The sequence below is a fragment of the Malaclemys terrapin genome, chromosome 5 (assembly GCF_027887155.1).
Source record: "Malaclemys terrapin pileata isolate rMalTer1 chromosome 5, rMalTer1.hap1, whole genome shotgun sequence".
In the NCBI taxonomy this organism is placed as follows: domain Eukaryota; kingdom Metazoa; phylum Chordata; order Testudines; family Emydidae; genus Malaclemys; species Malaclemys terrapin.
The window spans coordinates 8694630-8722454 of NC_071509.1; the positions used below are offsets into that span (position 1 = coordinate 8694630).

General features: G+C 43.0%; 1 protein-coding gene across 3 annotated transcripts in view; it reads right to left on the reverse strand.

Moving 5' to 3' along the window:
* Positions 1-27825, reverse strand: part of RNF24 (ring finger protein 24) — a 77580-nt gene that overhangs the window by 13338 nt on the left and 36417 nt on the right. For all 3 annotated transcript variants that reach the window (XM_054029612.1, XM_054029611.1, XM_054029613.1), the window contains 3 exons: positions 24412-24561; positions 11455-11497; positions 7585-7626 (listed from right to left, as the gene is read on the reverse strand). In XM_054029612.1, the coding sequence (XP_053885587.1) occupies positions 7585-7626; positions 11455-11497; positions 24412-24554 (228 nt within the window). In that variant the 5' untranslated portion in view covers positions 24555-24561. The remainder of the gene's footprint in view (positions 1-7584; positions 7627-11454; positions 11498-24411; positions 24562-27825) is intronic.

Genomic DNA, 27825 nt, shown 5'->3' on the forward strand with positions numbered 1-27825 from the left:
CCAGACCATGCTACAACCTTGGACTGTATTGCGTCCTGGTTTGGGAGGAGGTGAAAATACAACCCAGTCCGAATTACAGTAGAATCTCAGCGTTACGAACACCTAGGGCATGGTGGTTGTTCGGAACGCTGAAATGTTTGTAACTCTGAACAAAACGTTATGGTTGTTCTTTCAAAAGTTTACAACTGAACATTGACTTAATACCGCTTTGAAACCTTATTATGCAGAAGAAAAATGCTGCTTTCCCTTTATTATTGTAGTAGCTTACGTTTAACACAGTACGGTACTATATTTGCCTTTTTTTGGTCTCTGCTTCTGCCTGATTATGTACTTCTGGTTCCAAATGAGGTGTGTGTTTGACTGGTCAGTTTGTAACTCTGAGGTTCTACTGTACAATGTAAGTCCTGGGACTGCTACTGTAATTAGGTTTCTCAACATGAAAGCTCCTACAGTGCAGCTGGGTCCCAAGTTGGACTTCCCCCAACCTCATTTCCATTAAATCACCAGCAGGGAAAAGACTAGGGCTTTCACCATCCTGCTACTCAGTAACTACCCTTCTTTTAGATCCACCGACTCCTTTCCACTATGGGCAAGCCCAATCCGATTTCCTTTTAACATTTATTCTGCGTGTTGCTCTTCCTCAGCAGTGCTCTACAGGGAGACTGCCGCCCTGGCTGACGTCAAACACCCATACTTTGCCTAGGAGAGGGTTATTCCTTTCTACACTGGGTTGAACTAGTTAGAAACCAAATTTAAAACCAGTTCAGGCCAGCTCAGTTTTAAAACAGGGGTTAGCTGGCTAGTGGTAAGCCCAAGTTTAGAAACAGTATTTTAGGCTAGATCTTCACTGTATGAAAAACTAGGAATGAGGTCCTGGCTAGGAGTAGGGGTAGGCTAGGAGAGTTTCTAAGTTCGGTATAGACGCAGTCTGACCCTGTCCACCCAAGATGGCTGACCAGTCACGCTAATCCAGTTCAGCAAACACAGCAGTGGCCCAGTGTGGGTGGGGTTCTTCTGAGTTACTTGCTTTCTGTGAGGCCAATGCATTAGTGTCTTGTAAAAGATAAAATAGAGACTACAAACTTAAGAGGCACATGGTCTAGTGGCATAAACCTGGGAGCCAGTAACTCCTAAACTCTAATCCTGACTCAACCACCTGTCACCTTGGGCAACTCACTTAACCTCTCTGCCTGAGTTTCCCCATCTGCAGAAGAGGGATAATACTCATCTCCCTCACAGACTGTTATTAAGGTTAGTGAAAATCTGTACAGGGCTTTGCATATGTGAAATACTACAGAAGTAGTATCTATAATGATCACCTCCTGCCTTTCCAAGCCCTGAAGCTTATGCAGAAAATACAAAGGAACAGAACATTAAATATCCTGAAGTACAAGTAAAACTAGAGTTGATTGAAGCACATTAAAGGTGGCTGTAGATAGTTATCGGAGGTGCTTGTATGAGGAATACATTTTGATTCCTTAGTCTGAATCACAGGTTCCTCCTAACCCATTTTTGATGCTTCCAACTCCTTTTGCCTCTGATTCTTCACTGAAATGATATTTTCCTGGGGCTGCGTCATTGATACTTGTGCTTGCAGTGGTGCAGGGTTCTTTAATGCGCTGTGCTGTATTTTAATGCTGTTCTTCTCATAGAACTGAAAGCTCCCAAAAGGCAAAGCTCCCAAAAGGCTTAGCAAACAGACAACCCGTCCCCAGGGTGCAGCACACTCCAACGGCAAGAGCTGCAGGAACACGAGGAGTTCTTGACTGCCCAAACCTTTTCAAAGGGAGCAAGATCAATTGATTATATCCAGTCATTAGTCTGGAATTCTCTTTACAGATCAGATCAATCCTGCAGCATAGGCAAACTCTCACTGACTTCAAAGCAGGTTTGCCCAAGTCAAGCCCTCAGGATTGGGCCCCAGACTTCTTTTTTTCAGTACTGTGAACACCTAGTTTGCACCATGTTAATGGCCTGTCAAGTGGCACTACAGAAAATAGAGCAGACGTGCGGAATCAAAGCGCTCTACAGGACCCTTTCTCTCCCGAGTGTCTGCTAGCTCTTACGAGCAGCAACCGGAGTAGTCAACAGGGCCCAAAAGGTGAATTTTTAGGACGTTTCTTTTCAGCTTTTTCTGAATTAAAGGGAAAAACAATTGCGCTCTGTTCATCTTCCTTCCTAAGCCAAGTTGTGGAAGCCCCATAATTATTTCTGCTGCTCTTCTTTGAGCTCTCTCCAGCTCGCCTACATCTTCCTGGTAAAGAGGTGCCTGGAAGCGAACGCTGCATCAGGGCCTTAAGTACCGCGGACGAGAGGCATCACGGGCAGACTGAGTATTAATATTATTCCAGGTACAGTCAAGTGTATCTCAGCTCCTCCTGTAACTAAACATTCCCACCGCACACCATGAACACTTCACAGTGGCAGGGCACATGCTGTGATGGGTGAATGCTGGCTAAGAGCCACTGCCGCGTCCCCAGAATACTGGACATGCCAGTACTTCCGGGAATGGTGCGGGCCCAGGTGTGATCCCATTCGTGTGACCTTGCACCTATGGTATGGTCAAGGTCAACACCGCATGGAGGATGCCATTTTGAAGAGCGCGCTGCTCCACCTGCATCCGTGTGACCATAGAAAAAGAGGACTACCTGCCTTAAAACCAAGCGAAAGGCCTGCCTAACACCGGCTACTGGATGAAGCAGACACGCACTTATTACTGCAAGTCTAAATAACAGAGGTAGAGGAGAAAATGGTGTTTCTGATGGGGAATATTTTTGAGACCGTCCAGCAAACTTCAATGACAGTCCTGTGGGATATTCCTTCCCTACCGCAGTAGGTCCAGGCATAGGAGTTTGTTTCATACATAAATCACTTCTTCATTTAAAATAGCTGCTGGCAAGTCTTGCTTTGGTCCAACGGCATAACTGGCTGTGTTCCCTTAGCTTCCCCAAGGCAGTGGTAGAGTGGTGTCAGATTCATGCTGGTCATAGCTGCCTCACGTTCTGCAAGCCAGAGTTCTCTTCTTTCTGATGGCCTGCAATTTAAATGCAGCGTCTCCACAAGATATCCTGACAGTGCTGATGGCATCACTGTAATTAGGGACAAGTCGGCTTTTCCTGTTAGGAGACTTTCTAGATTTGGAGAATTAAAATTTTTGGTTGTTTCTAGACAAATCAAGCTAACATTTGGTAGGTGAGTTAACTCAGATTTGCTCCCCTAAAATTCTTTGGAGCTGTGAAACAGGTCGGAGGTTTTATTTCAACTTTTAAAACAGAAATAAAGACATCTGAACCTGGTTTTGGGCATTTCTCCACCAAACTCTGGGGTAAACAAAAAGCGTAAACCTCCCGCTACCCAACCCTGCAGGGAATTAATCTTTAGGGCAGATGGGAGCGCTTGAGAGTAAGTTTTACTAGGGCAGAAATGTTTAAAATGCATAAAACAGGCTTTTGTTTGGTAATATTGTCACCTTGCATGAGGCTCAACATCCACAGCATGTCAATGGAGGCCGAAATGTTTGGCTTGTGTCCTGAGAGCTCAGAAGTGCGCGCACAAACACACACACACACCCTTCTCTAGTAGAGTCCCCAGAAGGGAGAGTGCAGCCTGCTTCATGCTTTTGACCTGGCACACAGATATTTCTAGGTGGTTTAAGTTTCATTCCTTCAGAAATGTCAGCTGGTATATAGACCCCATAAGTCAACCCACCCTGTTTACTAGGATATAATAGTGGACAAGGAAATCACTAGTTTATTTCCTGGCGTAAGGTTTAAATTGGAATAGGATTCCAATCTATAGCTGGAAGTTCATTGATTTTAAAGCCAGAAAGGACCACTGTGATCATTTAGTTTGACCGCCTGTATAACACAGGCAATAAGATTTCTGTGGATTAATTCCTGCTTGAACTAGAGCAGATCTTTTAGCAAAACATCCAATCTTGATTTAAAAGTTGCTAGTGACAGAGAATCCACCACATCCCTTGGTAAATTGTTCAAATGGTTAATTACCCTGACTGTTAGAAATTCACACCTCATTTTAAGTCTGAATTTATCTAGCCTAAGCTTCCAGCCATTGAATCTTGTTATGCTTTTGTCTGTTAGATTGAGGCGCTCTCTGTTACCAATTTTTTGTTCCCCATGTTCGTACTTACAGATTGTGATCAAGTCACCCCTTAAGCTTCTCTTTGTTGAAATAACTAGATTGAGCTCCTTGAGTTTTTCACTACAAAGCATGATTTCCAATCTTTTAATCATTCTCACGGCTCTTCTTTGAGCCCTCTCCAATCTATCAACATCCTTCTTCAACTGTGGACACCAGAACTGGACACAGCATTCCAGTAGCAATCACACCAGTGCCAAATACAATTTGAACCCGTACCAATGTCCATCTAGGCATCTAATGAATCATAGAATTATAGAATATCAGGGTTGGAAGGGACCTCAGGAGGTCATCTAGTCCAAACCCCTGCTTAAAAACCTCTAAGGATGGAGATTCCACCACCTCCCTAGGTAACCCATTCCAGTGCTTTACCACCTTTCTAGTGGAAAAGTTTTCCCTAATATCCAACCTAAATCTCCCCAACTGCAACTTGAGACCATTACTCCTTGTTCCGTCATCTGGTACCACTGAGAACAGTCTAGATCCATCCTCTTTGGAACCCCCTTTCAGGTAGTTGAAAGCAGCTATTAAATTCCCCCCCCATTCTTCTCTTCTGCAGACTAAACAATCCCAGTTCCCTCAGCCGCTCCTCATAAGTCATGTGCTCTAGCTCCCTAATCATTTTTGTTGCCCTCTGCTGGACTCTTTCCAATTTTTCCACATCCTTCTTGTAGTGTGGGGCCCCAAACTGGACACAGTACTCCAGATGAGGCCTCACCAATGTCGAATAGAGGGGAATGATCACGTCCCTCGATCTGCGGCAATGCTCCTACTTATACAGCCCAAAATGCCATTAGCCTTCTTGGCAACAAGGGCACACTGAGGCACACTGTTGACTCATGAAGGCGGCAGGGTGGTGAGGGTTGGGAGCAGTGGTGCTAATTGTTGCATGCTCCACCGCAATCCCGGAAGTTAAACACTGGAATAAATTGCGTAGGGAGCTTGTGGAATCTCCGTCATTGGAGATTTTTGAGAGCAGGTTAGGCAAACACCTGTCAGGGATAGTCTAGAGAATACTTAGTCTTGCCCTGTGTGCAAGGGCCTTGATCAGATGACCTCTTGAGGTCCCTTCCAGTCCTAAGATTCTAAGAACTCCGTGTTCTTGCTAAAGTAATCAGCAGCGAAATAGTCAGCAATGGCATAATTCTGAACATACCAAAGTAGACATCTTGCTGCTGTGAATGGGTGCCCTTCCTACCTCTCAAGGTATTGTTTATCTATCTGCAGACTCAGGAAGGCAGCATTGTTATGGCTCATACTGTGAAGGGGGATCTCTGCAATCACAATGGACAGAAGTTTAAGCGGCTGGGTGTTTTTAAATTGGAATGAAGTCCCACAGAGTTTACTCAGCCCAACTCAGGTAGCAACCAGAAATGTACTCATCTGACCCATTACCAAGTCTGAGCCAGAAATCACCTTTATACGGTTATATTTGAGGGACCCACATTTGACTATCATCTTACATACATTATTTCTGTCCTCAAATGCTTCTCCCCCTCCACCCCAAACCCACATCCTGCCCAAACTTCAGTGTAGGAGCCTTTCTGATCCAGCAACAGCAAGTCAGCTTCCACATGCAGGAAGCCGATGATGTGGTATAGAGTATTTCAGAGTCAGGCTTCCAGTTGTTTCATTAACAAATTAGACTTCTAAAATATTCTAGGGAACACCATGACAATGACATCTGTTTACACTGAGGCTAGTTCGGGGACTGGGGATGTGCGTTACATAACATACGTATTGCGCTCCCAGTGCCCCATGACTGCTGCAGTCCCTCTCTGCCTGACCATCACTGGATGCTGCCTCAGGCCACGGGCTCTGTCTCTCCATCGCAGTTACCCACCCCGCCATTATTTCTGCTTTGCTCTGCGCTCTTCTGCTGCCTCTATCCCTATTAATTCATGGCAACAACCGGAGCCTGCAGAAGCAGAGAGGCTGTGTGCTGGGGGGCTGTCCTTTCAGACAGCTTCTGCACAGTCACACACACATTTTGGCTCGAGCGTCTAGTACTATGCCACGGCGGCATTAGGGAGATGCACTTTGGCCATCCAGAAGCTGAATGGAAACTAACGTGTTTAAGTTTAAGTGGGGACAAGAGCTGACAATGTAGTCATTAGTCTGTTCTGGTCACCTTCCTGTAACACTGAAACCCCATTAAAAATCCAAACTGGGTTACTAAGTAACAATGATGTGGCAACAGTTCCTCACTACTGTAAACAACCTTTCTGTTCCTAGACAACCTGGTATTCAACTCCTTTCCCACTTACAAGTCTACAGTTAAACATGACTATGCTGCAATCAGAGAGGCTGGGTGTACAGTCCCTCTTGTGCTGGGGCCTTCACTAAATCCAGAATGTTTTTCCCCATTAATAAGATCTCCACCACTCCTCTCTCTGCCACCACTCATTTCTCTCAGCCATTTCTAGCCTCCTCCTTGCTGGCTTCTATCTCACCTCTTGCCTGGCTTCGTTCTTTCCAAAAAATGGCCAACAAGCCATTCAGTCGTAGATGCCTACCCTCCAGTCATGCCATAACTTCATGTCATCAAGTTTTGTGGACAAAGCTTTCAGGACAAATTGAGCTTAGACGCAAACTCTGTCCCTCCCTCCTCCAATTAAAATATTAGCATAAAACCCCATTTTTTTTGTCCTGGGGGCTTAAGTTTGGACATTGAGTTCTGCACAGGTGCTTAAATAATCATTTTGGGGCACATGATTGGTATTCTGGAATTTAAGTACCAACCAGATGTAAACCATTGTTGTTTGCTGTGTTAGGATATTAGAGAGACAAGGTGGGTGAGGTAATATCTTTTACTGTACCAACTTCCACTGGTGAAAGAGAGGTTTCAGAGTAGCAGCCGTGTTAGTCTGTATCCGCAAAAAGAAGAACAGGAGTACTTGTGGCACCTTAGAGACTAACAAATTTATTAGAGCATAAGCTTTCGTGGACTACAGCCCACTTCTTCGGATGCATCTAATACATTTGTTAGTCTCTAAGGTGCCACAAGTACTCCTGTTCTTTTTTTGGTGAAAGAGACACGCTTTCAAGCTTCCACAGACGTGTAAAAGATATTACCTCACCCACTTTGTCTCTCTAATCTGATATAAATGCAGAAATGAGCACCCATAACACTGATCCAGATCAATTGTTCTATTTGCTCCTGACCTATTTACACCATAAATTGTAACATGGCGGATTTTTATTTTCATTTTGTTCTCTCTTATCTGTAGATTTTTGGTTATTCTTTATTTACTCTGCCCATCTCCCTCAACTACAAGTGACTAGAAGCAGGAGTGCGTGAAATCTACACGAGTTGTTTAATCATTCCAGAAAAGAAACATGATAAACAGCGGACTCCTGAACTGGAGAAAGAGGCCTTGCTCTGTAGGTGTAATAGCTCACTGCAGCCCCAAAACACTTGCTTACCTCATGCAGATTAAGCTCTTTTACTTTTTCCTTTAGAATAACCTGCAAGACAGAGAGACAGCATTAGGACCGGGACGTCTACCATTTCTGATCGCTGTACTTCATTACATCAATTGGGTCTTCAGAGATTTCCTTTCAAAGAAATAAAGCTGATGTAAATAATTTCCTTTGTATTTAATCTTTAATGGAAATAATTTAAAAGTGACACAGTTTCTGTGCTGTATTTCCTCCACTTTAGCTGTATGGATTGAATGTCCTTAACAACCAGCTGAGGAGAGAGGGTCCCTGAGCCTGAACATCAACAAAGCAATTTTAGCTCTGCAAGGGGAGCCCAAGTCAACTGTGCCCAGGCCAGCTGTGCCCCTGCTGTGGGTCTTTTATTCCACTACGCTAAGTTTCTCCTGTGCTTCCCCAGGAACCTGGAGCTCTGAACGAGGACATTTTTTATATAATAGAGAGAGGGACAGATAGAGATCATCAACATAGATATTTTTGAACATTGATATACATGTGTAGGCAAATTATAGCTAATGTTTTTAGAAGTAAAAAAAAAACAAAAAACAAACCACCACCAGAAACTGGACAGCCTAAATAAACCAGACATGAATAGTAAACTAGTAAAAACACAGTTTTCAAAATGCTCGCCAAGAACATGTGAGAGAGGGAAGGCAGCTATTGTGCAGATTACAACGGCTAATCCAAAGAAGGGGATGAGATCCAGAGAACCTCCTTCTGAAATCAAATATGCCATCTTCCCATATTGTTTGATGAACTTCATTATTCAAATATTTCCTCCTCTTACCAATTCATCCTTTTCCCCTTGTTTTTGTTCACAGTTCTGTATCCCGTTTGGTAACTAGCAGGGAGTAGGATTGTAAACAAAGAAAGGATTGTACATTTGTAATGTTATTAGTGTCAGAATGTTTGCTCAGACTACAGAACTGAAAGATAAATGACCAAAACACTAAAGAAAGCTGAGACACAAGTGGGTGAGGGAATATCTTTTGTTGGACCAACTTCTATTGGTGGAAGAGATTGGTCTGGAGAAGGTAACCAGAGTGTCATGACTAAATAGAGGCTGGGACAGATTGTCATGCATAAGGGGCCAACACATGTTGCAAAAAACACACTTAAAATGAAACGGGCAATTAACACCTCTCCAGACATAGGACAAAGGAGGGATATTAGGTTACAAATTGTTGTAATGAGCCATAAAACAAGTGTCTCAGATGATTTTCAGCCTCTAGCACAATTATGAATTTAAGTTCCCAGGCTCGTCTTTTGAAAGATGTTCAGGTTTCCTATGAGGACCAGGACTGAGAGGTCAGATATGGAATGACTGCCTTGTCAAGAGTATTTGCCCACCGGTGATGAGGAGTTTCTGTCTTGTATTATTTTTCTGTGTGAGTTCGTTTGAGAGCATAGCGATGGTCTGGTCTCACCCACACAGTTGCTGTTGATGCATCTGATGAACAGGATGAGGTACTGCACAGGTTATGATAGGCATGTGTAGGACCCATGGATCTTGAAAAGGTGTGTTGCGGGGATACTGATCATCATAGCAGCACAGATATGTCTGCAGATTTTGGATCGGTTGTTCTGGCAGGGTCTGGTGCCACTTTGAGTTGGTGTGTCCTGGGGTGTGGGGAGCTTGCATCTGATGATGAGCTTGGCAAGGCTGTGGGGTTGTTTGAAGGCCAGAAGAGGAGGTTCAGGAAAGATTTCTTTCAGAATGTGGTCGCCGTCAAGTATAGGTTGTAATTGTTTGAGGATATCCCATATGGGTTCCACAGTGGGGGTATTAGGGGACAACTAGTGGTGTGTGGGCAGTGTGTCCCCTTCCTCTCACCCTACTGGAGCAGGTTCTCTTGCGGTATTTGGGTGGCCTGTTCTGTGATGCAATTTACTTCTCAGTCCTTGTTTGACTAAGATGTGTATCCTGAACTTTCTCCTTGAAGCAGATTCTGTGGTATCTGAGTGCCTGTCTGTGGAGAACAGATTTCCTGGTGTGTCTGGGGTGGTTACTGGCTCTGTGGAGGTAAGTGTGGTGATCTCTGGGTTTCTTGTCGATTCCTGTCTGTGGGGTTCCATTGCTGAAGCTGGAAGGGGAGGCTGGTGTGGAAGCGTTCGAGAGTTTGGTGAACTGACGGTGGAAATCTATGAGGGAGTTTAGGTCATCTGTCCAAAGGATGAAAATATCATTGATGTATCTTGGGGCAGCTCTACACTACAAGCTTGCATCAGCACAGCTGCACCGCTGTAGCGCTTCTGGTAAAGACGCTCTAAACTGATGGAAGAGAGCTCTCCTGCCGATCAAGTGCCACCTGCTCGGGGGATTACAGTCGGTATAAATATGTCGCTCAGGGGTGTGGCTTTTTCATACCGGAGTGACTTACTTCAGTATAACTAAGTGTGTAGTGTAGATTTTGCCTCAGGTATATCATTGCTGAGTGTTAATTTTTTCCAGAAATTCTTCCTCAAGGTGGCACTTCTTTTGTCCCATGACTGCAGAGGTGTTAAATTGCCCACTTCATTTTAAGAGGTTTCTTGCCATGTGCTTAATAATCTGTCCCACCTCACAGTTAGCTGCAACTCTCTAGTTACTTTTTCCAGACCTGAACAAGAGCTCTGTGAAACTTCTCTTCCACCAACAGAAATTGGTCCAACAAAAGATATTACCTCACCCACCTTGTGTGTGTGTGTCACATCCTGGGATCAACACGGCTACAACACTAAAGAAAGGCGGGCATTTAAATTTATCCTGCCACTAATCTATTAGCCGTGTTTATTTTGAAGCAGACACTGATGTGTGTCTATAGGAGTGAGTGGAAGAAGTTGTTTGATCTGCCAAGAATACTTGGAAACTTTCCCTACAGAGAAATCCCACTATTCCAAATTCAGTACATTGCTTTAATGCCCCCGAGGGTTCGTGTAATCTAACCCAGCAAAATACAGTTCATGGGAACTGAATTTTGATCCACTGGGACAGCACTTTTTTTTTATTGCTGTAGGAGAGGTATATTACTACTTCCTGTAAACATGGCAAGAGCTGTGAGTCATGTTGCTGGGGCACATCTATTGCCATTGAAGGCAATGGGAACAGATCCCACCACCAGGGCAAGTACACTCAGGTTTTCCTCCCCCCTCCAGTCAGTGCAAGCTCTAGGCACAGAAAGTTAGTGCCTCAATTGGCAGCAACTCCTCCCTTCACCCGGGAAAATCCAGTCAAATACAGGATTTTAATTGATTACATCCATTGCCGTCTGTGAAAGCTTTGAATGTTTTGGAAGGAACTGAAATCTCCTTGCGTGAAGGAGGCTGAAAGTCTTGTATTTTCCCCTTTTGTTATCTAGCCTCACAGAGTTTGACCCAGAGCTCACTACTGGGTTTGAACTGCGATATGCCAGTCAATTTCCTGCCACATGGCTGCTCCACTTATAAATACATTTTTTGAAAGTTGCATTATTATAAATCACTGATTTTATCTATTCTGCTTAGTCGACTCCATCACTTTGAGAAAGCGTCTGGTATATAGGGAGAAACATTAAGAATACAAATCCTAGATTGTTGTAGGGAATAACTGACAACATGCACGGATATAGAGTAAGGCCCTGATTCTGCAAAACACAGGTATGCGGGTAACTTTAAACATGTGGATATTCCCACTGACTTCAATGGAACTACTCACGTGAGTAAAGTTAAGCACATATGTAAGTACTTGCAGAGGTAGGCCTAAAATGGCAAGACAAACTCTGGAACAGCTCAGTGGAAACCTAAAATGGTGACAATCACAAGAAATTAACGGTGCTTGCTCAGATTGATCTGTAAGAGGACAGGGAGAAAAAAGTAGTTTGCTATTTAACATCTCACCTGTTTGTAGGCATAAAGCTCTTTGTGCGCCTGATGTCTGAGCCTAGAAATCAAGAAAGGAAAATATGAACAAAATAGGCCAAAATATCAGGATTAGCACGAAACCCAGATAAGAGAAAAAACAACTTGCATTTTCCCCTCATATTTAATAACTTTTTTTTAAGCTTTGAAAAATATAGGACACATAATGATGCAGTATCCAGTTCCCAGTGAGTTACTTTAAGAGCTTAGATATAATTGGCGAGATATACATCTCCATTCAATTGCTGATAACCTTGTACAATTTGTCTTTTTTGAACTATATAATTTGCTGCAAAAACATTATCTGAGTTGTTAAATGCTGCTTACCAAATTCTTAACCCGTAGAAGTTATTGATAGGACGAACAGTACTAGGGTTACCATTCGTCCGGATTTACCCGGACATGTCCTCCTTTTTGTGCTAAAAATAGCGTCCGGGGGGAATTTGTAAAGCACTCACAATGTCCGGGATTTCCCCCCCGCAGAGCAGAGCGAGCGGCTGGGAGGGCTGCAGGGAAGTCCCGGGCTGGACTCAGGAGCAGCTGTAGAGGAGCCGGATCCGCCCTGCATTCTGAGCCGGCAGCTCCCTTGCAGCCCAGTCCGGCAGCACTGTGTAGGGCCAGACCGGGTTTTGTTGTGCAGGGCCAGGGACCGGGTTTTGTTGTGCTGGGGAGCTCAGCCACGTGTCCGGCTTGGCTGCACAGAGCCCAACACCCTGTTCTGAGCAGCAGGGTAAGGAGGTCAGGGGGCAGGAAGGTTCTGGAGGTGGCAGTCAAGAAACGGGGGGGGGGGCTTTTGGGGGGGAGTGGAGAAAGTTTTGGGCAGTCAGCGTACAGGTAGGGGGTAGGGTCCTGGGGGGCAGTTGGGGGGGGTCTTAGGAGGGGGCAGTTAGGGGACAAGGAACAGGGAGTCTTAGGTAGGGGGTGGGGTTCTGGAGGGCAGTTAGGAGCAGGGGTCCCAGGAGGGGGCAGTCAGGGGACAAGGAGCAGGGGGGGAGTGTTTGGGAGTTCTGGGGGGGGCTGTCAGGTGGCAGGGGTGGGGAGATGGATCGGAGCAGTCAGGGGACAGGGAGCAGAGGGGTTTAGATGGGTTGGGAGTTCGGGGGGGGCTGTCAGGGGGTGGGGAGTGGTTGGATGGGGCGTGGGAGTCCCAGGGGTCTGTCTGGGGGTGGGGGTGTGGATAAGGGTTGGGGCAGTCAGGGGACAAGAGGCAGGGAGGCTTAGATAGGGAGTGGAGTCCTGGGGGGCAGTTAGGGGCAGGGGTCCCAGGAGGGGGCAGTCAGGGGACAAGGAACGGAGGGAGGGTTGGGGGTTCTGGGGGGGCGGGAAGTGGGAGGGGCAGGGGCGGGGCTCCTCCCGTCCTCTTTTTTTCTTGCTGAAATATGGTAACCCTAACAGTACGAACAGCTAACATACATGCCCATTTCCCCCCCCTCAATCACTTCTCCCACTAAGATTCATATGCTGGGTTGAATGGACACTGCATCTTTTTCTGGTGATGGGGAAGTGTAGAATACTCAGGGCTCAACGCCTGGGGAACGTAGTGGAGAAAGGCACCTCTGTTCGTACTTTAAATGTGGGGTGTGGACAGAACGAAAAGGGAATTGTCCTTTTTAAGTGTTTACCATTCGAGCCCTAGTCACTGTACTGAGTCGTTAAATTAATCTCAAACGCCAATTGTTTGCTGTGCTTTCAACATGTAGTATTGTGTGAAAGTAGTTTTCTGATATCCAATGTCTTATAGAGAAACATTCAAGGTAAGTCATTCAACTGGTTATAAAGCAAAAAATAAATATCCCTTTTTAAGAGGAAAATAAATAGGAGAATGATTTAGACCTAGTGAGATTTTGCAGCTTTCAGTTGCAGTTAAGGGACATGAGGCAATTTAATAGCCAAAGAGATAATCACGGCTAAAAATTACAGGAAATTGAAGCTTTAACCTGGGAAATTTATTTTCATGTACTTAATTCAGCAGAAGACCAAATGATTGTGGTTACCTAACAACTGATCAACTTGTGTTATATTTAACTGTGGAGTCATAATCATATGAGCTTATTATAGACCATGACTCCAATCTCACTTACGCTGGTGTATATGATGAACTGCTCCTCTGGAATTCACGGAGTTACACTGGAGTAAAATCAATTTTAAGTGAGATCAGAATCAGGCCCATAATAAAGATTCTATGCAGTGAGAGACATAAGTGTAGGCCATCCCGAGTAGTTCTTAAGGCTTTCAAATTGCTAGCCAAGTACAGCTTTTGTTTTCTGTATAGTTTCATTTTCTGGCAGGAATCAAGAGGTGGAGACTGAGTGGATGAATCCACATTAAAAAGCGCCTGAATAGCAAGGAACTCCAAATGTGGACAATGGGAAGAGATGAAGTATTTATTTATGAAAATGAACGAACGGTTAAGTCATAGATGGAAGCGTCCCATCCCAATTGCTAGGGACAAAAATGAGTGAAACAAAAGATTCATCAAAAACATCAGAGCCTTAATTTAGAATCAACAGAAAATGCTTAGTGCGCTAACGTGGTTACGAAAAGTTACACTCCACGTAGCTATATGTATTTAATGTAATCTTGTTTCACAAGCTATAAATCTGGTTTTGGAAAACTCCAATGTCAGGCTTAGCCTAAAACGCCTAAGGTGGGGCATGGGGGTGAGAGGAAAAAGCAGTGCATTTCCTAGTCTGTTAGTATTACAGCTGTGCTGGTATGGTTGATGTTCTGCCGTGGTTTACAAACACGTACATTCAAAGACAGAACTAGGGATTAACAGCTGCTCTAGGCTGAATTGGATGGATGATTTTTAATTTAAGATTTATTAAAAATATCTTTGCCAGCCTTAAGAACAGCAGCAGCATTTATACAGCCCATTTGAAGATACAAAACCCTTTACAAATGTCAACTATGCTTATAAAATCAAAAATAGCTTCTCGTTTTAAGCTTGACAGTTGGTAAAACATTTATAAAACTGAAGAGGAAAGTTATGGATGCTAAAGAATTGGGCAAGGACTTTTAGAACATGGTCTGAATGTGCACGCATAAAGGCCAGACAGATGTAAGTAATTTTTCTGAGCCGTCATCCACTGCAGTCTCCAACACTGCTTGAAGATGTGTAATGTACTGAGCTGTAATTCCGCTTCTCTGAAGACATTCCAGTGGGATGCTCATTCCTGGGTTTCAGCTCCTTAACATTCCACTGACTGAACTCCCCAGACCCTCAGAGGTTTTTTGGTCCCTAAGGGCTGCAGTAGCAGGGTACACCATGAATCAGGCTGACATGCACCAGTCCCCGAGCTTAAAGTGCTACCCTTGACATGTTCCTCTCAGTTTGGGGAGTACAAGAAGCAAAGCTTCTCAAGAAATAAACCAATCACGAAAAAAAAAAAAAAATCAAAAGGCAAACGTCTCCACCTCATCCCAATCGAGATCATCTTGAAACTGTGACGAATAAGTAGCAGGAGAGAATCTATCGGAAAGCTACCAACAGAAAAGCTGAATTCTAGGGCCACCATTTTCTCTTCTCTAAAGATACCATCCACTAGAATTCTCACTCAACGGATGGCCCAAAAGTCAGAATAAAACTTGCAACAGGCAATGACTAGAAGGCCAATGCCAACCATATGCAGTGGGATTAAGAAATCTCTGTTATCATTGAGAGGTTTCACAGACAGACTGTGGGATATGCCAATAATAAGAGCCAGGGTAAAAGTGGCCAACTCAAGGGGGGAATCCCCAAGGAAACAAAAAAAAAAAACTTTTGGGACAGGAGACTTTTCTAAATTCTGGAGCCCAGAGAGACCAAAAACAAGATTCCTTTCTGGAGGCCAAATGCAAGCAAGAATGCTCTGTGATTGTGGGGAAAGAGGACCCCACAGCTGCCTTGCAAATGGCTCATGGAAACGCTGTTAATGCAGTGGAGGCTGCCTTACACCGTAGGCTGACACGGGAGGAGCGCCAAGGCACTGGACAAATAGAGACCAAAGCTCTCATGCAGTCGCTGAGCCTTTTCAACTGTACACCCTACAGTATCGCATGCTGAAATGATGGAAAGTCTCTGGTGCTAATGCACTGAGAACCTGCCAGCACTAAATTGCTGGATAACAGGCACCAATGTGATGCCAAGGCACTAAAACTGAGAGGGTCCAACCCCCATGCCCCCCAAATAAAAACCCTTAACACAACCCAGCACCAAGGAACCTTTCAGAGCCTGAGGAGTTTTTTCACCAGTCTCATGCCAGGAAGCTAGTATCCAGAAGTGAGTTCTGGCAGATGGTATCTTTAGAGAAGAGAATATGCAGTATTTTAAAAACATGCTCTCCACCATTAGTGCAGCAAGATCGTGAAGGCACATTAATCTCCAAAATTAATCACTCATTTCAGCTAGAATTTAGAATCCCCTTCCAATGTTTATGCCCCACACCCAGTGGCTTCTCTCTTTAAAAAGGGACTATTGCATCTCTCTGGATAATTTTGTTTCTTTCAATTTCAACTACTATTAGAATATGCTTCAGTAATGAAGTGAGTAAACTACTAAGGTAACAAAATTCAGAGGAAATAACATTTTATAGATTTACCTCCATTATTAGTACACTTAACCTCTCCGAGTTCAAAGATAGAAATCTGTAAAACAGGCAGCACAGTCTAGAAGAAAAAACCTTATAAAAGTCTTACATTTTGCAACAGAGTAGCATTTAAAGATGCAGTATCTCAATGGATCTACTATGTACAGCCCACAACAGAAGTACAGTGGAATGTCCCTTCTCCAGTGCTTCTTTATGAAAAAGATCTCTCATTGGCTGGAGCTGCTATTAGCCTCTATTGGTTAGAGTTATCTGCTCCTCCCTTTATTCCTTCAAATCCTGAACTGAGAGGATTCTCAGCTTGAAAAGACCAATGTTTTCGCCTTCCTAGTGAGTACAGTACCCAGCTTTCATAGTATTGTATATTCAGTGACATCATCACGTCAGTATTCTGTGCATAGGCAACAGCGCTATGCCAGAGGCAATATTTTATTCAAAGTGGAATTCATTAAAGAATTGGCCTTCTAGACTTCTGAGAGAGCTACTCAAAACAATTTGTGATACTCGGTCAAAAAACGCAATTCTCCATAGAGAGACAAACCAAATACAACGCTTCCTTGACATCTGACACTGTCCCACTGGGCTTGGTGAGAAATACACAAGTAAGAACAAGCAAAAAAACAACCCCATGCAATATAAAGTTCCCATTATATTCAAGAGGACTGTATAATTTCCATGGGCTAAAAATAGGTTTATATGAGAAGACAAATCCTTATTTCAATTGGCAAGCATGAACAGAAGAGAATCATTGTGCAAGAAGGAGCCCAAACTCAGCACAACAGCAATACGTTAGCATAGTATTGGGGGGAGGAATAGCTCAGTGGTTTGAGCATTGGCCTGCTAAACCCAGAGTTGTGAGTTCTATCATTGAAGGGGCCATTTAGGGATTTGGGGCAAAAAATCTGTCTGAGGATTAGTCCTGCTTTGAACAGAGGGTTGGACTAGATGACCTCCTGAGGTCCCTTCCAACCCTGATATTCTAGGATTCTAAATTCTCTCCGAGGTAAGAGAGATACTACTTTTAACAAAGAGATACTGCATCTTTAGCTTTCCAAAACGGACAGGAATGACTTGTTTAATCTGAGCATGTTTAAAATCAGAAGGGCAAAAGTGAATAAACAGCCTCTTTGAGAAAGAAGTGGCCCACACACCCTTACGTAATTTGAAATGTTTCAGCTAAAGGTGGCAACCATAAACATGAACACACTATAAACTGTACGAAAGCTTGATTATGGACAAAACTAGCATTTACTTTAAATTAGCACAAAGACCCCCTTTAAAATATTTAACGGGGTATATTGGTGTTAGTATCCCCGAGTTTGGGTTTTATGGGACTGAATGCAATACATTTGGTGTCACATTAATGTCCCCAAAGTTAAAGCAGAGAAAAAAACATCAGCAAGTGTCTTTGCAAAATTTCTTTCCCTTTTTTAAAGGCTGAATATAAGAACGGCCATACTGGGTCAGACCAAAGGTCCATCTATCCTAGTATCCCATCTTCCGACAGTGGCCAATGCCAGGTGCCCCAGAGGGAATGAACAGAACAGGTAATCAAGTGATCCATCCCCTGTTGCCCATTCCCAGCTTCTGTCCAACAGAGGCTAGGGACACCATCCCTGCCCATCCTGACTAATAGCCATTGATGGACCTATCCTCCATGAACTCATCTAGTTCTTTTTTGAACTGTTATAGTCTATAGTCTGAAGATAGAATGCACCCAAACAGCAACATAATAGGCAGCATTACTTTAAAAGAGTAGAATTAAATGTTCCACATCTGCATGACTTTTAAGAGTAGAGGAATATTTAATTTTATTTCAGCCCTTCATGCAAGCCTTCTTGCCCTCTTTTTCAGGACAGATTTCATATATAACCCAATATACTTCTGTTTAGAGCTAATCTTATCATGGAGTGCAAATCTCTTGGCTCCCATGGAGTTTCAGAAGGGAGGAAGACAGTTTGTCTAGTGAAACTATGGGCAGGGTCTACACTAAAAGCACTACAAGGATGTAGCTGCATTGTGTCTAGTGAAGATGCTCTATACTGACGGGAGAGCGCTCTCCGTCGGCATAATTACTCTACCTCCATGAGAGATGGAAGCCATGTTGGCGTGAGAGAGTCTCCCGCCGACATAGCACCAGTGTGGACAGTGCTTAGGTCGCTGTAATTTGCATTGCTCAGGGGGAATGTCTTTTTCGCACCCCAGCATGATATAAGTTAGATCGACTTAAGCGGTAGGGTAGACCTGCCCTATTGCCAGTTTCTCCAAGGCAGTACTGTTACCTTAATCCAGGCAGCCATCGGCCTAGATGTAAATACACCAGGAATCAGGTCGTACAAATTTTTGTTCTCCAGTCCCTTCAGTCTGACACATTAGTTCATCGTGTTACCGAGGGGGTGCTGCTTTATCTGCTTTATTTGCAACTCCTAAAACCAAATGCTTGGAAGCAGCATGATCATACAGGAAGGAATGGAATATGGGAAACATCTACCAAATAACTATGTCACAAGCTCCATCTGTTATTTGCAAAAAGTACTTGTAGCAACGCTGGTTGCTGAAAAAAGTGAAAAATTAGACAATAGTATACTTTGCGTTAGCACCTGAACAAAACCCTGTTTTAGCTCCACAGACTGTGCATTAAAATCAAGCCCTCATGCATCATGCAAGACCTAAATGATCTGGTCCAGTGAGTACCACGGTGTGGTCTAGTCAATACTGCCTCTGTTACTGTTTATTCATATTTATTTTATCCTACCCCAAATGTAGTTTTGTATTAAAATGGTAATTTCATTGCAGAAGTTGCCAGGGAGGTTTTGCAGCTAGGTAGGATATTACTCGGGATTTCGGCACCCAAGAAAGGTGTGGGAGGAGAGTTTGTTTTTGACAAACAAGAGGTAGTTCAAGCTTCTGGCACTGTGAAAGAAATGCCTCTTTTCTTACCCCTTTTGGAGCAGAGGCAGATGGGGTTAATTTTTTTTAAGGCGTTTGTATGGAACAGGCAGAGTTTGAATTCCTCATTCTCTATCCATGCAAATCATGACAGCAACTAATTCCCCCACTGCATCCAATCCTACTGCCACTGCACCCAATAAAGACATACGAGTACATTTGCCTATTTTTACTAAGCTGGTCAGAAGTGCAATAGTTACCAACGCTGACATGTAAAGAATTACACCTCAGAGTAAAAACTCTATTGGGACGAAGGGACAGTGCCCACTTCTCTCTCGAGTTATTGTTTTAGACTCTCTGCAGATTCAGGCAAATGTCTCTATACTCAGCTCCTGTTTTGAAGGGTCTCTTTACAAACATGACAAGTGGAGATCTAATTTTACTTCAAAAATTCAAGCTGAAGTTCTGGAGCACAATCATGCTGCAAATTCAAAGGATGACAATTATGTGGCAATTTACATGGCTGCAAATCAAATCATATACGAGGCCCTGACTAATTTAAAAAGAACAGGAGTACCTGTGGCACCTTAGAGACAAACAAATTTATTAGAGCATAAGCTTTCATGGGCTACAACCCACTTCTTCGGATCCACGAAAACTTACGCTCTAATAAATTTGTTAGTCTCTAAGGTGCCACAAGTACTCCTGTTCTTTTTGAGGATACAGACTAACACGGCTGCTACCCTGAAACCTGACTAATTTAAGTTGCTCCCAGAAAAAAGGTTTCTCAGGTTCATGCTTATCCTGAAAACAACAAATGGAACTGCTGATTATGACTATAAGAGAGAGGGAGGCTTTTTACAGATTCATGGAGTTTAATGCCAGAAGGGACTAACAGATCATGTAGCCTGTCTGTTTCATTCAGTTACTGCTGTACTGAGCCCAGTAACTTGGGTCTGGCTGAAGCATCTCTTCCAGAAAGGCCTCCAGTCTTGATTGGAAGACATCAAGAGATGAAGAATCCACCACTTTCCTTTGTAATTTGTTCCAATGGTTCATCACCCTCTCTGTTAAATTCAAATTAGAAGTTAGGCACGACTTTTGTCTAGCTTCACTTTGCAGCCATTGGCTCTCGTTATGCCTTTGTCTGCCAGACTGAAGAGCCCTTTAGTACCTAGTATTGCCTCCCTGTGAAGGTACTTATACACTAATCAAGTCACGTCTCCATTTTCATTTTGATAAGCTAAATAGATTGTTAGACAAAAACTCAAAAGGTAATATAATGTTTTTAAGTACATCAGAAGCAGGAAGCCTGCTAAACAACCAGTAGAGCCCCTGGATGATCGAGATACAAAAGGAGCGCTTAAAGACAAAGTCACTGCGGAGAAACTAAATGAATTCTTTGCTTCAGTCTTCATGGCTGAGGATGTTAGGGAGATTTCCAAACCTGAGCCGTCCTTTGTAGGTAACAAATCTGAGGAACTGTCACAGACTGAAGTGTCACTAGAGGAGGTTTTGGAATTAATTGATAAACTTAACAGTAACAAGTCACCGGGACCAGATGGCATTCACCCAAGAGTTCTGAAAGAACTCAAATGTGAAATTGCGGAACTATTAACTATGGTTTGTAACTGGTCCTTTAAATCAGCTTCTGTACAAAATGACTGGAAGATAGCTAATGTAATGCCAATATTTAAAAAGGGCTCTAGAGGTGATCCCAGCAATTACAGACCGGTAAGTCTAACATCAGTACTGGGCAAATTAGTTGAAACAATAGTTAAGAATAAAATTGTCAGACCCATAGAAGAACATAAATTGTTGGGCAAAAGTCAACACGGTTTCTGTAAAGGGAAATCATGTTTTACTAATCTATTAGAGTTCTTTGAAGCGGTCAATATACATGTGGACCAGGGGGATCCAGTGGACATAGTGTACTTAGATTTCCAGAAAGCCTTTGACAAGGTCCCTCAAAGGCTCTTACGTAAATTAAGTTGTCATGGGATAAGAGGAAAGATCCTTTCATGGATTGATAATTGGTTAAAAGACAGGGAACAAAGGGTAGGAATAAATGGTAAATTTTCAGAATGGAGAGGGGTAACTAGTGGTGTTCCCCAAGGGTCAGTCCTAGGAACAATCCTATTCAATTTATTCATAAGTGATCTGGAGAAAGGGGTAAACAGTGAGGTGGCAAAGTTTGCAGATGATACTAAACTGCTCAAGATAGTTAAGACCAAAGCAGATTGTGAAGATCTCACAAAACTAAGTGACTGGGCAATAAAATAGCAAATGAAATTTAATATGGATAAATGTAAAGTAATGCACATTGGAAAAAATATGATGGGGGCTAATTTAGCTACAACTAATCAGGAAAGAGATCTTTGAGTCTGAAGACGTCCAGGTAGTGTGCAGCGGCAGTCAAAAAAGCAAACAGGATGTTAGGAATAATTAAAAAATGGGATAGAGAATAAGAGAGATAATATCTTAGTACCCTTATATAAATCCATGGTACGCCCACATCTTGAATACTGCGTACAGATGTGGTCTCCTCATCTCAAAAAAGATATAATGGCATTAGAAAAGGTTCAGAGAAGGGCAACTAAAATGATTAGGGGTTTGGAATGGGCTCCATATGAGGAGAGATTAAAGAGGCTAGGACTTTTCATCTTGGAAAGGAGGAAACTAAGGGGGGATACGATAGAGGTATATAAAATCATGAGTGGTGTGGAGAAAGTGAATAAGGAAAAGTTATTTACTTGTTCTCATAATAGAAGAACTAGGGGCCACCAAATGAAATTAATGGGCAGCAGGTTTAAAACAAATAAAAGGAAGTTGTTCTTCACACAGCACACAGTCAAATTTAAATTAAAATTAAAAAAATTTAAATTAATGGAGATATCCTATCTCCTAGAACTGGAAGGGACCTTGGAAGGTCATTGAGTCCAGCCCCCTGCCTTCACTAGCAGGACCAAGTACTGATTTTTCCCCAGATCCCTAGGTGGCCCCCTCAAGGATTGAACTCACAACCCTGGGTTTAGCAGGCCGATGCTCAAACCACTGAGCTATCCCTACCCCCAGTTCCACACTCAACCTGTGGAACTCCTTGCCTGAGGAGGTTGTGAAGGGTAGGACTATAACCGGGTTTAAAAGAGAACTAGATAAATTCATTGAGGTTAAGTCCATTAATGGCTATTAGCCAGGATAGGTAAGGAATGGTGTCCCTAGCATCTGTTTGTCAGAGGGTGGAGATGGATGGCAGGAGAGAGATCACTTGATCATTACCTGTTAGGTTCACTCCCTTTGGGACACCTGGCATTGGTCACTGTCAGTAGACAGGATACTGGGCTGGATGGACTTTTGGTCTGACCCAGTATGGCTGTTCTTACGTTAACTCAGTCTCTCACTGTAAGGCATGTTCTCCAGCTCTCAAATCACTTTTGTGGCTGTTTTCTGCACCCTCTCCAATTTGTCTAGATTTTTTTTTGAAAGTACGATCACCAAAACCAGATGTAGTATTCCAGTACTGGTCTAACCAGTGCCGTATATAAAAGTATAGTCATCTCCCTACTCCTACTCACTACTCCGCTGGTTTTACATCCAGGGACTGCATTAGCCCTTCTTGCCATAGCATTACACTGGGAGCTCATGTTGAGTTACTTGTCTACCATGACCCAACCTAGATCCTTTTCAGAGTCACTGCTTTCCAGGATACAGTCTTCCATTCTGTAGGCTGTAGGTGTGGCCTGCATTCCTTGTTCCTAGATGGATAACTTTGCTTTTGGATGTATTAAAATTTGTTGGCTTGGTAAGCTGGTCCCATTCAATCAAGATTGCTCCATAGGACTGCCCTGTCCTCATTATTATTTACCACTCTGACCATCTTTGAGTCATCCAAAAATTATCAGGTTTTGCTTTGGGCAATAGTTATGGAGCTGCAAATATGTGAATGTTACTGAGTGCTTGTACTCTGGTTTTATGATCTAAGGGATATCTATGCTATTGAAACTGCTGTTTTGGACTTTTAGGTATTAAACACAGCAGCCCCACTGCCCCACCGCCCCATCCCAGCAGCTATCCAGCCAGTGTAAATAGGGTCCATGGGTCCAGTGTTCACAGCAGCAGAAAGTGCTTCGTGCCTGTTGGAACAAGGCATCCAGCAATGGGTGTAGAACCCTGCTGATCTCATCTACATTAGTCATTTTCAATACCTCCATTTTCAATTCCAGCTTGGGAGAAAGCGTAAAGGTTGGCCTGCTGCGTGCCGCTGGGCAACAGACAGCGCCTCTGTCCACAGAAGCCAAAGAGGAGTGCATGCATAAACATAAGAGACATTAACGAAACAAAAACCGAGGAAGATAATATGCAGAATAGCTGTGTATATGCAGGTTTTCAGCAGGAGTTTTGCAAGGTATCTAAGACGTGCGTGGGGTGAGGTACAACTGCTGCCAGTAAACTGAAATCTTCACAAAGAGATCCTTTGTTCCTGACCACCGAGGAGAGGCAGACACAGCCTTGAATCATGCAGACTGCAGCATGCTGACTTTTCAGAATAGACTTTTTTCTCTCCCCTCTATTGTAGGTTATTTATTTATTTATTTGGCTAGGTTTCCATTTTGATCTGGGAGAAATAGTTTTGCCTCACAATTAAATATTCAAACTTCCCAAAACCAGAATGACCTTTACAGACCACATTCATCACTGTTCAGATTAACAAGTCAACTCTGCATCATTAATCTCTAAACTGTGCCGTTGAATGAGCTATTTGTGTACAAAAGCAAATAGGGCAGGTATCAAACATTTCTTAATCACACAGTACATGAGTTATTCATTAAAGAGAGAGATGCATCAAAATAGTATAAGCAGCAAGCAGAAAACACTGACGCCAAGAAATCATGCGTTTCCTGCACGTTTAAATTACAAAAAAATCCACTTTAAAAGCAGCACAATGTAATTGCTTTCCTTTAGAGTCAACTCTAGAAATGTGCCTGGATCAAATTAGGTACTTACTATATGGCATGGATTTAATATATATGAATGTGTGGGTCTAATACTAAGCCACTGAGCAAATTATTCTACTTAAAAATGGAGAATTAAAATAATTTCATAGGTGATATCCAGTGGTAAAGACCAGACAACACTGCTTACAGTGCCAGATGGGAAGGCAGCACTATGCAAATCTAGTCAAGTAAAGTAAATCATCAATAGATTCATTAAATCTAAGATGTCTTGCTGCGCCTATGGAAAATTTTACCATTTAGGTGGGAAAAAACAACAACAGTGTTTCGTTTTCTTTGAATACTACTTAAAAGGGTTCAATCCTAGAAAAGGTAGAGCGCCTCCAGCAAGGGGCTTAATAGTACTCTCCAAGCCTGAATGAACCACAGGAAAATGTTTGGCACATCACATGACAGGGACCAAACAGATTTCAGTTGGCTTCAGAAAATAGTAATGGTCGTTTATTTACCTGATCAAGTAGCAACAGAAGAGTAAACTAAGGATGAAGACGAATATGGCAGTGCCGAAAACCACAATGTATATATTGAGAGGCAGGTTCTGAAACCCAATGTTCGGCATCCTGAAACTGTAATGCTGGAAATCTGAGCTCATGGATGGGCTGTGAGGAAACAGAAATACAACACAAGGCTTTTAGTTGCAGTCAGAAGAGACCAAGAATCAAAATCGTGTTAATTTTTAAAGCGATGAATGATAGCTAGAACATTTCAGAAGGAGAGAAATAAAAACGACCATCCTTTTTCCTGGCAAGTAGGTCTCCCCTGCCCTTGGGTGGGTGTCCAGCAGAACCAACATTTGACTGTTCCCTGTGACATGAGAGAGGAAAGGAAGAGAAATGCTACGTTGGCTAGTTCACCCTCCTACAAGTTTCTTCTCTATGAGCTACAGTCCTGGTTTAGCAATCCCAAGACCAGTCCAGCATTATTGCAGAGCAGACGGACAATAAACCGTAGACAGAACTTTTTCTCCTCCTCATGTGATCTTATCCAGTTATTTCCCTTCCGATAAACACACGCAAGTGCTTTAAAAAAAAGCCACGGAGAGTCACCACAGGTGTACATTTACACAGTACGTGTTATTGTGGCCAGGGACCATCCATACCTGAAACCTGAACAACCAAGAAAGGAATGTTTAAAGAGCTGAAGGGCCTTGAATTAAGAGGATTTTATTTTTTTTAAACAATTGTCGAGACCAGTTCCTCATCTAGTGGAAATTCCCCTCTGAAAACTTCAAGCATGCAAATAATTGACTGCTATCCAAACCTGTTCAAATCAACGCTGAGCTGCTCCTTGTCTTGGCTCAAGCAAAGCTAGTGTTCCTACTTGAATATGGCATTTCCCTTTTATTTTAGGTGTGGTTTCCTATGCTGCAGTTAGTGTTAGCATGGGGGAGGAGAAGAATGCAAGGAGATTTCCACTAACATATGGCAGAGCCACAGGAAAATTACAAGTGCCATAAAACTGGATTTTATGACTTTCACATGGGTCAGCTAGTGTCTAGCCACGTCAGGCAGATTGGCTCAAAGACAGGTAGTGGGCTGTACCCCTCTGTCTAAACCTTCACTGATTCTCCCCGATCAATTGGGGGGGGGCTTACTAAAGTGCTGAATCATCTTTGAATAGGCCAGGCTGATTTGGATAGGGCAGGAGGAGTATGGAAGGAGAAGGGGCAGTCAGCTCAATCTGTCAATTCAAGCATGTGACCAAAATCAAGTCCCCATAGAGGGACCAAATTACACTGTATAAGCAGCTGCTTGCAATAATGAGTTTAACATATGATCTCTCCCATGATTTCAGCTTCATATTTCATTACATGGGATGCCAATATTTTACAGTAAACATAACAGGCAGTATACTGAATGGAGGTAAATCTAGATACAACCTGAATAAAAGACCTTATAATCAGGTAAAATAGATTAATTAATGTCTGTACAGTCACTCATGTTATAGTGCTACTAATTAGTGTTTATACAGCAATGTTTGGAAAAGGCTTTGAAATCCTTGGAGACAAGTGCATATTTATTATTGTAACTTACTATAGCCTGTAAACAGCCCTGTTGCAAAAAGACCATGCAAATACGAATTCATCCAGGCTTGCAAAACCCAAATGAACATGGGCAAAAAAAAAATGTACCAACTCTACTTAAAAATTAAAAAGATGTTTGCCTGTTAAAATGATTTGCCCAAGGTGAGTGAGTGTGCACAGTTTCCAAGGCTGAATTCCCTGTTCGTGTGAAGCTTATTGAAAAATTATCCCTATTTTACAGATGAAGAAACTGAAGTACAAAGGCAAATGAGTTTTCAAAGGAGGCTCCATTCAGTCCTATTTGTGCATGTTCAAACATCTTTGTGTGCACTCGTAAGTGCTCTTGTTTGTGCACCATCGATGCTACATATAAATCCAAGAGTTACTGGCACTTGCCTTTGTGTTTTAGTTCCACACCCAAAGTTGCATCTGTGCAAATAGGTGTGTTAAATAAAGATCTGACCCTGACTGTCAAAGCAGGGAATAGAACTTTGGAGCTTTTATCTTTCTAATGCACTTATTCGGCCCTCATCATTTGCAGCATAGGCGCCTATCACCACCTTTGTTAGATAGGGAAGAACTATTATTCCGATTTTATAGATGGGGAACTGAGGCACAGAGAAACACAACTTACCCAGCTCTACTTCAGATACAAGCATTCACATAAAAATTCAAATAGAGTGGCTCTCTTCTAATCAAGAACTGGCCAGCATTACTGGAATTCTGTACCAGAATAGGATATAAATTCAGATGAACTAAGCGGTCATTGTATGAATCTGGGACACTGTACAATTTAAAACAATGACTGAAGAAGACCGGTTCCTGGCCCTTCTGGCAGCAGGAAGGGAATCCCAAAAATACAAGTGTTGAAAAGGAAAGAGGTGGTGGTCGTCAAATGACCTGGCCTCACTAGGAGTGCCTTGTAAGATAGAGAATATTATTAAAAAACAAACCAGAGGGGGTCTAGTGGACATTTTCAGGATGGGACTTCCACACACTGGAAACCTGTAGGGAGACGTCCTTGCCCATAGCTCAACTCTGTCTCAGCCTAGGGCTGGGCAGAGAGGAGAAGCTGACCTACCTAACCTGGCTGGAAGGGACAGGAGGTGAGTCAGTCACTTGAGCACCCCAGGCCTACACCATTAGAGGCTTCACACAAGACACTGAATTTAAAGAACCTGAACAGGGCCCTCCTGGAATAAGCGGTACCAGCAAACCTGAGCTGCAGCTGGTATAAACTGCTTCCACACTGGAAGAGCTTTGCTGGCACAGAACATCAGTAGAGCTATACTAGCAAAGAGCTGCTAGTGTAGACCTGATCTAAGGCACAGAGATGTGCTATGATGCAACAGATGCCAAACAGGCAGACAGCAGAGTTTACTGAGGGGAAAAGGGCAGCCCAAGGAAGTGTGTATTATAATGATCCCGCCACCACCCTCAGCACAGTCTAAAACCTCCTGAGCCATTTTCTGGGGGGTGGTGGAAGTCGATTCCCCTCAGCTTGGACTAGCTTCCTCCCTTCGCATATTGATGTAATATAGTCAGACTTCTTTAAGGGATTTGACTTGGTACCACATGACATTTTGATTAAAGAACTTGAATGATTTAAATTAACATGCCACACATTAAATGGATTAAAAATTGGCTGATAGGTCTCAATGTAACTATAAGCTGAGAATTGTCATTCAGTGGATCTGTTTCTAGTGGGGTCGTGCAGGGATCGATTCTTGGCCCTACACTATTTAACATCTGGGAAAAAATCCACAATCATCACTGATAAAGTTTGCAGATGACAAAAATTGGGGGAGTGGTAAATAATGAAGATGACAGGTCACGGATT